A 13,579-nucleotide genomic window follows, 5' to 3' on the forward strand; every position below is an offset into this window, starting at 1 on the left:
CTTCATAAAAAAAGCTTGGAAGACAGTCAGCTGGTAACTGAAAATAATCTTTCTGTCATGTATTTGGATCCATAAATACATTTTGGGACAGTCCTATGAAAATAGCAGTAAGACATTTTATGTGTTCTACATGATGTGCAAAAATAACTTTCATCAGACAGGAATAATTTTGTTTAGTTTAATTTTTCTAGTGGCAACATTTCTTCATTGTGTCTTACTTTTTGGGTGTGGGTGCAGATTTCATTGAACATATGTAGTCTGTTGAAATATTTTGTCATTATTTTCCTAAGTTCCCCAAGAGTTAGGACACTGCTTTATAATGCTCCAAGGTAATTTTCTGTGTATTCCGTGACTTACTACATTTATTTATTACAGTTTTTTCTTACCCGAGTTACCATTATTACTTCAAATTTCAGTATCCGAGGAGTATGAGGAGAAAATCTACATACCAAAACGTCCCAACATTTCCCTTATCAACAGTTACAGACATACTTGGAAGTCTAGACAGAATCACTATCTTCGCTACAGTGATGTAAAACCCAAGGATGAGAGGAGACCCACTGTGACGGACCTTGCAAACCAGAAACAGGTTCTCCAGAAGCTGAATGGTTGGAAGATTTATCACCTGAGTACACAAATGGAAGATCTTGTAAGTATAAATCTGCTACAAATACAGTGAAGTACCATTTATTTACTAAATGATGAGCAACAGCATAAAACATATATGAGGTACCATATTAACATTTCTGTATACTATATAACTCAAACACTAATGCATATCTGTTATTATTTAAGATGAAAGGAGTACACAGTACACACTGTGTTACACTGAAATTGTATTATGTGAATGTTTGTGACCGTGAAGTGCTTTGGTAGGGAATGAACAATATTTTCAGGGAAAAGGATATTGTGTTAATATAAAATATGTTATATTTTACCAAGTACAAGTATTATGTGATCTGCTTTGTTGTTGTTTAATATTAATTGTGATTTGTGGTCTGTGTTGAAGAAAGATTTGCCCTATATTATCAAACTACATCATATTATTTAATTCTATATTTACTGTGAAGTAATCACTGAGTTTTCAAGCAGTGTTATATGTGAATAAGCAAGCATTATGTGTAAAATGAAAATGCTATTTGTTTCATTTTAGTCTGATTTGGAGATGCAGGTGTTTGAAAAACTTACAGCGATGCTGAAAGTAATGGAGAAGAAAACAGGGAAGGAGCTGGATATGGATGTAAACAGAGTTAATGAACTGATTAAAGTAAGCTACTAAATTTAAGGGAAAACATACCTGAATAAAAGCATGTTTATCAATTTAGTTTTTATGTTGAAATTTTGACTCTTTAAAATGATCTGAAAATTTTATGTTATTTTTTACATTGATCAGAAAGAGAAGCATAACAACACCCGACACATTGAGGACATAGATCACACTTTTGTTTTACACACAAGTTTCAGTAATGTGTATGTCATTACAGTATTGTGTTGTGACAAGCATTAAAGTTTGTCGTGAATGGTTAGTCTTTTTTTCATGTACTGACCACTTGTAGATTGTGGTAACTCTTTATATAGATCTGATATTTCCATTCTTGCTGGCATGTAAGAATGAAATAATGTAGTCGAGCTGCAGCCAAACCACTTTATTCTAAGTTGTTGTATAGATAAAATGAGATTGTGAAGACATTATTGAATTACTCCCAGGAAGTGATTATATCTTTTTGAAGATTTCTGTCTTCTGGGTTGTTGCGCTGTGTAGACTGGTCGATGTTAACCAACGTTTCAGAGGTCATACTGCCTCCGTCATCAGGGTGACAGAAATCTTCATACTCACTGCTGTTAAAACCTCAAATCTTATATATATCTTTTTGGGTTATGTTTCAGTAACAGTGACAACAAACTGTTGATGGTGAAAATATAATTATTATTAAATGTTCCCTGAACATTCCTGTGTGTTCTGCTATTTCTTTCACCAAGTGTATAGGTAGTTTAGGAATTGTGACTTTTGTTTATGAATGTCATTATTATGCAAATGGTTTGCATCCTTAATAAGAGGTGCACCCCCAGTTTGTCATAGTGTTTATTTTTCTTTTAATAAAAATGCTACTAAAGATCATAAAATAACATTAGAGTAATGAGGCTTGCCCCACTACACAAATCTACACGAGCATGCACAAACACCCGTGAAACTGCAATAGTGTGACAAATTAATAAAACATACAATACTGTATTTACAATTACTACTGTGCGTCACTGTTAATATCGCTACTGTCTGATTTGATCTCATATCATCAGTGTCCCAAAGTACAGGGCTTTACTTTTCAAATGCCAACAATTTTTTCTTCATATGCATTATATAATCTTGTGGCAGTACTTATTTGCAGTCTTACATGGAAACTGTTTCATTTAAAATATATCTGTAGTGAAGCTCTGCTCATTTTGAAGCTGTGGATTCATTCATGATATCAGATGCCTTCAATTTATACATGCCACATGACACCTCTCATTTACATATGAAGAAAACTTTCTTCTCTCACTGGAAATTTTGTGCTCTTTGCCCACGAAAACCTCATTGGTGCTGGTCATGTCTATCTTGTAGCTGGTGCAACTTTCACTCACTTCAGAGTTTTGGACCATGGCATGATTCCCTGTTCATACTACTTGTCATAAAACCTTCAGTTTCTCATGAATGTATTCATAGTATTAAACTTAGCATCTTACAGAAGGGTGACAGTGGGGGAGGGAGGTTAGTATGACATGATCTGTGAATGCTGTGCACCATACCATCATCAGTGGTGGGATGTCTCCAGCCACCCTGCCATTTACTGATGGGGACAGCAGGGACACCACCAGTGGCCCTAGCTGTACATGTTCTAGCCAAGCCCTCATCTTCCTTTAGGAGAGGCTTCCGTCCAGTGGAGCCATACAGTTGTTGTAAGTCTTCATGGACCACTGCTGTGTCCCATTCTAACAGTTGTTTAACATCCTTCATAGATATTCTGTGAGCATCTAGGGAAATACTGTCATCCTCTGCAGAGCCCTGCATGTGGGGTGAAGGCAGAATACAATGTGAAGTCACCTGGTATCCAGAGGGTACCAATCACATCACAGCGTCAGGCTTCAGCATGGTAGTTCAGACCTTATCTTCGAGTACTGTTGCTCTTTGTCAGCCAGGCTAGCCTGGTGCTTCTAGGAACTGCCAGTAGAGATGGGTGGGGTGAATTGATCCCCACTGTACATTAGACCACAATGTTGGCATTCTACTGTCTGCAATGAAGAAGTGCTTTGGGATTAAAATTTGTGATGAAAATGTGATTTCAAAATTGCAGCTGCTTCTGTTGATGCTTTGAAGGTCGAAGCAAGGTGAGGTTGGCACTGAGAATAGTAGAAACCAACTATATGAAACATGAGTTCTTCTTGAAAAACTGATTGTCATGCAGCTAGCTAAGAAATTTATATGCCCATTGCAGAACCTGAAGGTTTATTACTGGTTCACAAGACACCTCACTGGACCCTGTAATGAGCTTGTTTCTTTATGATCTGTCTTAATATTATCCCATGTGATGTTTTCAAAGTGAATTGTTTCTCACTGTTTAACTGATATGCATATCACTAACAGGAAAAAGTTAGTAAATTTCTGAATTTATGTATGCCAACTAAAGAAGGGAAATGTGTCCAGAATAAACAGTCCCTGTTTCAGGGAAAACCATCAGAATGTATTCTTATCAGAAAACTGGAAAAATCCAGAATTTATGGCTGTGAGAACCTAGAGGAAATGTTACATCAGAAGTTTACAACCATGGATCTGAATGAGTTAGTTAACTGATCTTTATATACTTTAATTTTTGAACAACTGAAAAGAAGTTTATCCATATACATTTTCCTTAAACAATTTCACACGCTTGTTCATCATGTTATTGCTAAAAATTGTTTATAGGTGCATTGAATATTCTTTTATAATGATGTACATATTACTGGAGTGTCTGCTTACAGTTCACATGTAATTCATTTTAGACACTGCAACATTAATAGTATAGTATTGATTTGGGTGTTAAAGGGGTTTGGTACTGGCATCTGCATGTGTCTATTTGAATGTTGAGGTCTTTTTCATAAAACCATTGAGAAATAAATCTGCACGCTCCATTTTGTGATATTTGGGCTCTCACAGTGGTGAGTGTGCAGAAGACAGTCATCTGATTGCTCCATATTTTGCAATGTTGTTCAGTTACATGGCTTTCAATAGTGACTTGTGATATTCCTGGACTACAGATACTGTTTCTTTTCTTTTACATCTTTAATTTTCTGTCTGGTTGTGGAAAGTAGCTTCAAGTACCACTAATCTTGTCAACCATTTATTTTCCAGTACCTGTTGATGATTTTGTTTATAGTGGATAATCATGGGAATAATTATAGCTTTCCATGGACTGTGGCCTACTACATTAAGGGCAGGATCTATTATGTGCTTTAGGAATTCTACTTATATGTTTCTGGACAAGGGGTCTTGTGCATTTATGTCTTCTTAATTGTTGCTGTAAACTTATTAATTGTAAATTTATTATAGAATATTCATTTGGCTACCAGATATTTTCTGTTGGCTTGGAATCTTTGGGTCTGTCTCGCTTTTGAAACTGTTATGTTGTTTTGAACATAGTTTTTAATATAGTTAGTAAGGTATTTGTACCTAATAGACTGTTCTTTGAACATTATGTATGTTTGTTCTGCTACATGTGTTTGTATTTGTTGTAGTTTATTGTGCACTTGAATTTGCTGACATTCACTGTCCCCCAATTTCTTGGATGTCTTACTTGCTTTTGTCTCTCTTCTTGTTATAACATATTAAAGGGTCACCTTATATTTTCTGTATTGAAGTCTTGGTGTTTTACTTGTTAAACAGTGCATGTAATGTTCTGTTATTGTATGGACACTTGTGCATTATTGTGTTTACATTTATAATCTGTTAAAGAGAAAGTCCATGTTCCTTTTGCCAATCATAGTTAACCCTTGATTCATTCTAGGGAAATATACAGAGGAGCAAAGTAATCAAGGATCAGATGCAGGAGGCCAAGAGCCAAGTTATGAAGATCTTCGATCATAAGAGTCACGTGACAGACATTATCAGTCGTTGTGCAAACAAACGTTCACTCAAGAAGCGTGACAAGTCATAGTTTTCACTTTCCACTGCTATTATTTTATCTATGAGGGTCAGGCCAGCAGTTAAATTGTACATATACAATTATTTTTGAGCCTGAGAATGTTGTTGAAAGAAAATAAATATCTTTATTTAGGACAGTAATTGTGATAAGTCCTTTTTAGCAGGCTCGGAATTTCAAGAAATGGTATGTAAAAACAGAAATTGTTGATTGGTTCTGCACCGGACAGCCAGATATACAAATCTGTACCACAAATTATGAACACAAACTACAGTATAGTTTGTTTTTAGTACAATTTTAGTACAGCCAGTTTTACATTTCTTTAATGTGAAAACTTAGCACAATGATTTTTATATTATAGTCTTAGTAGAATATACTACATATGTATTTGTAGAAAAATGTGAAATAGGATTAAGCACATGACAGTACAAGGAATAAATTTCCAGCTGAAAAATAACATGTTTAATATCCTCGGTGTATTTGTTACACCTGTATTTTTACTAATTGTTGCTGTTGCTGTTTTAAAACTATTTATAGCTTCTCATATATTATAAAAACTGTATGCCTGAATACATGCTTTAGGACTCTTTGTATAGGGAGATGAATTAGTATACCATCAAATATTTACATATGTCTTGTTTTAACTATACTGATGCAGTCAAAAATAAATTTTATATTAACTGGGGAACATGCTAACAAAAATTATTGTGTAAAATACGTGCTTTATTGAAGAATATGTGAAAGAATTTCTGCAGTATATTTACTTGTTCATGATATAAAAACACTCTTATTTTCTCCATAATTTTTCAGATGCCTTCATCTGTGCAGACAATGTTGGTTTGATTTTGTAGGTGTTGCAGCATAATATCCCAGCATCTTTATTGTAGCCCATAATGCCTGCAGGTTTTCTTTGGTGGTGATTTCCCTTGGGTACCAGCACTTCAGAATAATTTCATGCCCACCTTTAATAAATAATTTTTGTCTCATTGTTTCACTTAGCTAAAATTGCTTGTCAGACATTACAAACCAGAGTGTGGGACAATATTAGCACAACTATTTTGCTGTACAGTAGAGTCCCAATTACCCAAACTTTGGTTATCTGACATTCCATTTTATCTGACCAGCTGTGTGTCAGAATGCTTTATTTTATCAAGTTAACTCTGCATATAGCAGAATTGATCACACTTCCCCACCGTGCGCCTTCTGCGTTTTATGTACTAAGTTGCTACAGATGTAATGCTGTTCAGCTGCTGGCATGAGCTTGCCATGAGAGAAAGAAGGAGGCTCAGAATGAAATACCCATTGCTAATTTATTAAAAAAATAAACATTTCATTTACAAATTTACATTATATTAAATACTTTTGTTTGTGAATTTTTTTCATTTGATTCCTTTATTTATTTATTTTTTGTAGTGAAATAATATCAAATAGTTATAAATTTGAATTGATATTTACCCTCATGTTTTTCATTAGTCTTCTGTATTATCTAACATGTTCAATTATCAGCCTGTGCTTAGGTCTTGTTTGGTTCAGGTGCTGTACTGTAGTTACATAGCTAATATCTTCCTACTTTTACTTTTGTATTCATCATCATCACACTGTACATAGATGTGTTGTAGGTTTTGTTATGGGTTGACACTGGCTGTTCCACCTGTCTCTTACATGTAGTGTTTCTAGGTTGTGTAATTCCTATTTTCCTTTCCTAAAGAGGTTTTGGAGTGAGTGCTGTAGTAACTGTATGTGGGACACTTTTGCTGTTTGGTACTTGGAAAGAATGAATGATATTACAATGAAAATTATTAATGGATATCTTTCTTGTTCTTATTTCATTTAATGATACATTCTCAAGTGCATGATGTCCTATGGCATTAAATGATTGAGGAAATGAGAGGGATCATATATTATTTAATAGTGCAGAATTTAATTAGCAGCTGCAATATTTGCTGAAAACATTCATTGTGGCTTATTCCTGAAATCTGAAGTACAGAATGTGTACAATGTTTTATTTGGAAAACCTGAAAGGGAGAGACCACGTAGGAGTTATAGGCATAGATGGAAGAACCTGTGTAACATTACATAACATGCGAAGTTGTCGTGGGTGAGGTTGTTAGGCTCCTGCATAAGCCCTAAGTTGGAGGACCAGCCTTTGTTGGCTGTCTGCAGTTGCACTTGTGATTAATATGTTCAATTGCAGATGGTTAGCTTCGCCTTCATTGGAATACAGAGACCAAATAATTATATCTGATATTGATTAGTAATTAACATCACTAGTACTTGCCCATAAATGTCTACAACCTGTTGCAGTCTGCATAAGAAATTGCAGTGACATTGAATTCATCATCTGTTGTGGCACAGGCATAGATGGGAGGTAGTATTAAAATATATCTTACAGAAATAGGTTTGAGGATCTGAACTGGATTCAGCTGTCTCAGGATAAGTTCCAATGGTGAGTTGTGAACATAGTAATGGACCTTCAGGTTCCACAAAAAGCAGGGAATTTGTTGAACAGTTGAGTCACTATCAGTTTATAAAGAAGGACTCTGCTCAATGGAATTAGTGTTATCAAACTTTTATTTTAAGTAATATTATTTATGCATTCCTTAAATGTATGTTAATACCTCCTACAAGGGAACGGTACTTCAACAGATCATTAATCTGTTGACAGTCCTGTTAAATTAACTTATTTTTAAAATAAGTTACATTTAATTCTAGAGGTAAAATTTAATCCTTTAATTTCAGTTATTTTTTACACAGTTTTCCTCTATATCATTACTAAAACAACTGGATATTTTTATAATATTTGATAAAGAGGGCAGAAATTCAGAAATGTTTCAATAGTACGCCCAAATCTTACAGTTTCTACTCAGTTTGGAGTATAAAGGAAAAGGAATTTCCATGCTATTTTAGGTGAAGAAATGTACCTATTTCACCATGGCTGTGTCTTTCCATGTGTAATAACTCGAGAACTGCTGAAAAGATTTTTATCAAATGTGTCTACACATTTCAGTTTGGTTAAAATTGGAAAGCAATGCTAGGCACATTACATGAAGATCCATATCTTTTTCTGTGGAAAAAAAATCTGAATTCATTACTCTTGAAGGGTCTGTTATCAACACTGAATGACACAATGCAGCTCCCCCCTTTTTATGCATTATTTTTATTGTAAGATGCCCATAAAGTAGTTCTATGATGTCATAAGTAGTTTAGAAATGAGTTTAGTGAGATTCTGAAAATATTTATTCTGTGTATGTCCATGACACTTGCATTATTTCTTTCATGTGAATTTGATGATGGGAATTAATATTGTCCTCTGGTAGATCTGGCTGTCTGGTATAGATTTAGTTGGTGAATAAAAGTTCACCTGCAGTAATAATTTGCAAGTCTCTTCATGTTCAAGTTATAAAGTGGATTTCTAATTTAAAAAGCTCATAGTACTTCCATATGTATGGGAAGGACAATATAGTTGTTAGGAGGTTGAAAACAGGGTAAATTGGATGTGTTTGATGTTGCCACATTTTTATTGATGTCAGTCTTACATATGCAGTAATGTCACATATTACATATCACATACATGGTGCAAAATGAAACCTGCATAAAGAAAAAATACATTATAAACCTAAGTATATGTTCAGTGAGAAAGTTTTCGTAAAGTCTTGATAGATGACATGCCCTCATAACCAGTAACACATAATATCACTTTTACATTTGTAGATATGGGAGCCAAGAATCTCTCGCTCAGAGACCATAGCTGATTATCCTGCACAAACATTCTGAGGTACACATTGTTATAAGCTTAACAGAAGAAAGGTGAATCATTTAAAACATGAATTGTGTCAAAAAGTGTATATAATTGTGGTACATGATTTGAGGTTCTTGGGGCAGTGAGTATGAAGATGTTTTCTTCTGGGTTGTAGTGTGGTAGAAGTTTACTTATTGCCCTGATGATGGAGGAAGCAAGGACCTCTGAAATGTTGGTGGAGTTTATCAGACTACATTGCACTAGAACCCAGAAGACAGCCATCTTAGTTGTGATACATGTTTTATTTTGCACCGTTCAGACTTGTTCCTCTGTTGTGTGGTACATATCACTGCAAATATATTGAACTGATAGTCACCGTTTTCTTGAAGTTGATGTGTGTGTGTGTGTCCAGGTCTCATTTGTATGTGTTTTTCAACACTGCAGAGATAATTCTACTGCTTGTGTTCTTTCTTTCTTTTCTACTCTCTGCCAATACTCTGCATCTTTCCTAGATATTTGTGGAGATGAATCAGTGCTACTGTACGCGACTTACATAAATACTTGTGATATAGGTGGCCTGGTAGGCAGTTGATGTACATATGCCTAAATCCCCTATTTCTGAGTGGAGAACATTGGTCTTTAGTACAAATATATTTTTCGCACATCTTTGCTGCTTTCTGCCGCTCCACTGTTTATAGTATCATTGTTCATTAATTTGATTTGTCATTACTGACTGCTTTATAACTTTCAGTGTTACAATGTATTATCAGTAAAGTTTACATTAAATTAGAACAAATAGGACATTTTTCGGTCACAATCATCGCAGGAACTTGCTTAGATCTTGTGTGCAGTAGTTTAATGACTTAGGTCTAGTCCCAGTGCAAATCATTAATTGTTTGATAATGGTAATAATGTTTAACATAAATGAAAAGCGGTTTCTAATGGTTGTTTTTATTTGTTTCATATTGTTATTTTTATTTGTTTTATAATGTAATTATGACTGCACAATGTTATGATTGATATTTGTATTCAGTGTTGTGACAGCTCAATCATCCAGCCCTCTTACATATTGTTGGAAATGTAAGTAACCCCTTTTATGGATACAGATTCATAATTACTTTCTGTCATATTGTTGGAAGCTTAAAAGTGTTCCATTGTTTACTTCATTCTGCAGCTTTCTTGGGATATAATTCATAATGCATAATATATATTGGATTTGTGGTTTAGGCACCAGGTATAAAGGTTCACTTGTGTGTATTCTCATTTCTTCAGGATCCTTCTGTATCTTAATTTTGTGTTTTTATTAATATTTTATCAATGCAGGGTGTGTTGCATGAAGGAGATCACAGCACAGATTTTTTAAATTACAAGTAACTTTCATGTTTGTGTGGTTTTTACCACATTTGTCATTGGCTTAATAAAACACCATTTAGTTTTCACCTATGAAAACCTTGAATATAGTGCATGCTTGTTTACTTTCAAAGTTATGATAAAATAGTTTACTTTGACAGATATATGAATACATTAATTTGCAGCTTTAAAAGCAGCAGTATACATATGATTTTGATAGATGAAATTAGCTGCTTTAAGCTTCCAACAGTTGTTATCATACCTATCTTCTATCTGTACAAGGATTTAGTGGAATACTTTTAATAATTAACTTCTATGTTGGTTGATCAATTCTTAAGTTGTTTTATGATGTTTTGAGTGCATGGGTTTATAGTGGTAAATGAAATGGAAATATGATTGTGTAGGTGAGTAAGGAAGGAGGTGGTCATGGTCTGTTTGAAAGCAGTATCCCATCATTGACTTGGAGGTAGTGAGTAAAACCTTGAAAACCCTGTCAAAGAGCCCAGCTGAGATTTAAATTGTGTGCATCCCAAATATGGGCCTTGGGTGGTACTTCTACTCCAACTTGCATGGTAACAGTAGCTGGAGAACTGAAGAAATTGTGTTTTGCAGTATAACTTACCAAATGTGTTGTGACAGCTAAAGATTCTCATTCAAAACTCTGTTTCATGCATGTAAATATTTTATGTTTTCCAGCACATTTCCTTTAAATAACCCAGAGAAGTGGAAAAGTATAATGAAAGAATGTGGAAAGAATTGCCCTAGGAGGTAATCAGATTTTTAATTATGTTAAAAAGTGGAGAAAGGAAATGGATTTCTTGTACAGACTAGCATTTATATAAAAAGTTTGTTATGGATAGAAACAGAAAGTTGTCATTCTGAGAATGCTGATGTATCATTGATCATCAACATTCAGAGACAGAGCATTAGCTTTCCTTAATGTAACAAAGTTGGAAATGTGCAATTCATGCCAGAACATAAAGAGTTTCTTAGTGCATTCTTTGCAGCTTGGCATTCTGAAAGTTCCTACATGCTCCACACAGCTTTCATGAAAGTGTTAACAATATTAAATCTAACTTTGGTTGTAATGTTTATAGAGCTCCCTTTGATTAATCTTAGGATGCTTTTAATTCATTGATATCATTTTAAAACTGAAACTGTTTATATAGTCATCCTTTGACTAGAATTTGCCTAATTAATGATATTGCTGATGACATGGAAGTAATAAGAATAGGCTTCAGATGATTCTAAACAAAAGCATGTGTTCTAAATGTGAGAGAAGATTTATTCTTGAACTTTTATCATCTGATTCACAAAAGAATTCTGAAGCACATTACAGTCTAATTTACAGCTCTAATGCTTCATTTGTTTATTAAAAACTGTGTTGAGGCTAGCATAGTTTAGGGGGCCTTTACTTCATGTTTCTATTTTACATTAAAACATATTCAGATCCAGGTAAAATGAAGGTTATTTTGAAAGAGAACTAACATACCTTGAAAATTGTTAGTCAAGACATTCAGTACTATTTATAGATTACTATGTAGAACACAATGACTTGTTCTAGACATGGTGTCCTTTAGTATATGCAATTTGATGACTTAATTTGTATTACCTTCCAGAAGTAATCTGACATAGCAGGATAGAAAGGGATGAGATAAATCAAAAGAACTTTTAATATTCAAGGACCTAAATAAATGTAAACACATGAAGAGTTGTACATTTGTCATTTAGAAATTGAACTTGATATTTAGTTAGAGCCCATATTTTAAATGCAGCTATTACTGAAGATATTTATAATACTAATGGTCTGTTTTAATGATTCTTATAACTACAGTTTAATTCTGTACTGGTACAAAACACTTAAGAAATTTACAGCATGAAAAAGATATGTTGCAGATTTAGCATTCTGAATATATGTTCCATATTAGAGGAAATATCTTCATTATTTAAGGGTAGTGCATATACAAATTATTTTTCATGAGCATCAGAGAACTTCAGCATCTCCCTCAGATATAAGTTTAAATTAACTGTAACCCTGGAACCAGTTTTAGTATAACTGTATTTTGCTAAAAAAATTTATTTTGCAGTTATTTTAGCCATTGATTTGAATTGTAATAAAATAATTCTGGAAATTCTCTTATCATTTTAACTTGGGATGCAAATGGTTTGAATTGTGATTATTGCCATAAGTGTTACATTCTTACCATTTCATATAATTTTGTAAATACCATCCCTTTACCCCTGAGAAAATACAAAATTTCATTAAGTGAGTGTTAATGGATTATAGTTACACAGTATATTCTCATTGTTGTGTGTCTGATTCAGTATTGAAAATTGTGTAGCGTTTACCCTCCCAATATATTTACCTTTTTATACCTCGCTTCAGCAGGAATTCTGCAAGCATTTTGGTGTCACTTGGCATAAATTCTTATGTTCATGTGGCCTCTAGTTGTACATTTTCCTTATATCATTCTAACCAAACAGGACATGACTTTAACTCCCTAATCTGCAGGATGTCTTATCTGTCATTGACTTTACCAATTTCATTCTGTTCGATGTAAGAACTAGTAGGACAGATATGTCATATACCAGTACAGTGAAGAAGATGTAAGTTTCCATGTTGTTTTCTCTGAAAGTTTGTAATGAAATTACTGTATGTGTGATCTTTTGGGAGCTAGGAGTGAAACATACTTGCTTTAAAGAACACTAGAAATAGAATTTATAATAATATATGTTTTTCATTGTGCTTTTTCATGTGGTATGTAAGCATAATATTTTTTACAGGTATGTAAATATTAGCTGTAACATCATTAATTAGAAAGTGCTTGCAATTTCCACAACCAATTATGATATGGCCTTCTCTGATATGTGTGAAGTATTTTATTGTGAATAGAGTGAATAAAGTACGTTTTATAACATAAATGTCCTCAGTCAATTTATTTTATAATAGTGGCGTCATTTAATAACTGCTTTTGTCTTACAAAATCAAAATTGATTTCATGAACAAGGCATTTCCAGTGCAGATTTTAAATGACAATTATTGCTAAAATCTTGGTATAATGCAGAATTTTGACTGACTGATTATTACATGATCCATTACCATTTAACATGGTACTGTTTCAGTGGAAATAGAGATGGGAAATCATAAACTTCATTTATGAATTAATGAAGAGGGAAGCACAAGGATAAATTTCTGTGTTCATTTGAGTACTGGACCAATAATTGCCAGATTGAAGATCACTGCCTTTTGGGATGTTGCTTTGTAGTCTGGCACATATCTACTGACTTTCAAGGCCTTACTACCTCCAGCAAGCTGTCCAATTGGAGAAGATGTTGA

At 33.8% G+C, this 13,579-nt stretch overlaps 1 protein-coding gene across 4 annotated transcripts in view; it reads left to right on the top strand.

Moving 5' to 3' along the window:
* Sap130 (Sin3A-associated protein 130) overlaps window positions 1–13,164 on the top strand; it is a 32,237-nt gene extending 19,073 nt beyond the window's left edge. For all 4 annotated transcript variants that reach the window (XM_087349498.1, XM_022079683.2, XM_022079685.2 and 1 more), the window contains exons 16-18: window positions 417–649; window positions 1,154–1,267; window positions 5,019–13,164. In XM_087349498.1, the coding sequence (XP_087205624.1) occupies window positions 417–649; window positions 1,154–1,267; window positions 5,019–5,168 (497 nt within the window). In that variant the 3' untranslated portion in view covers window positions 5,169–13,164. The remainder of the gene's footprint in view (window positions 1–416; window positions 650–1,153; window positions 1,268–5,018) is intronic.
* Window positions 13,165–13,579: the final 415 nt, after the last annotated feature.

Source organism: Zootermopsis nevadensis, unplaced genomic scaffold, assembly GCF_977971745.1.
Source record: "Zootermopsis nevadensis isolate Lab colony 2312 unplaced genomic scaffold, Znev_1.0 Znev_ptg000016l, whole genome shotgun sequence".
Lineage (NCBI taxonomy): Eukaryota > Metazoa > Arthropoda > Insecta > Blattodea > Termopsidae > Zootermopsis > Zootermopsis nevadensis.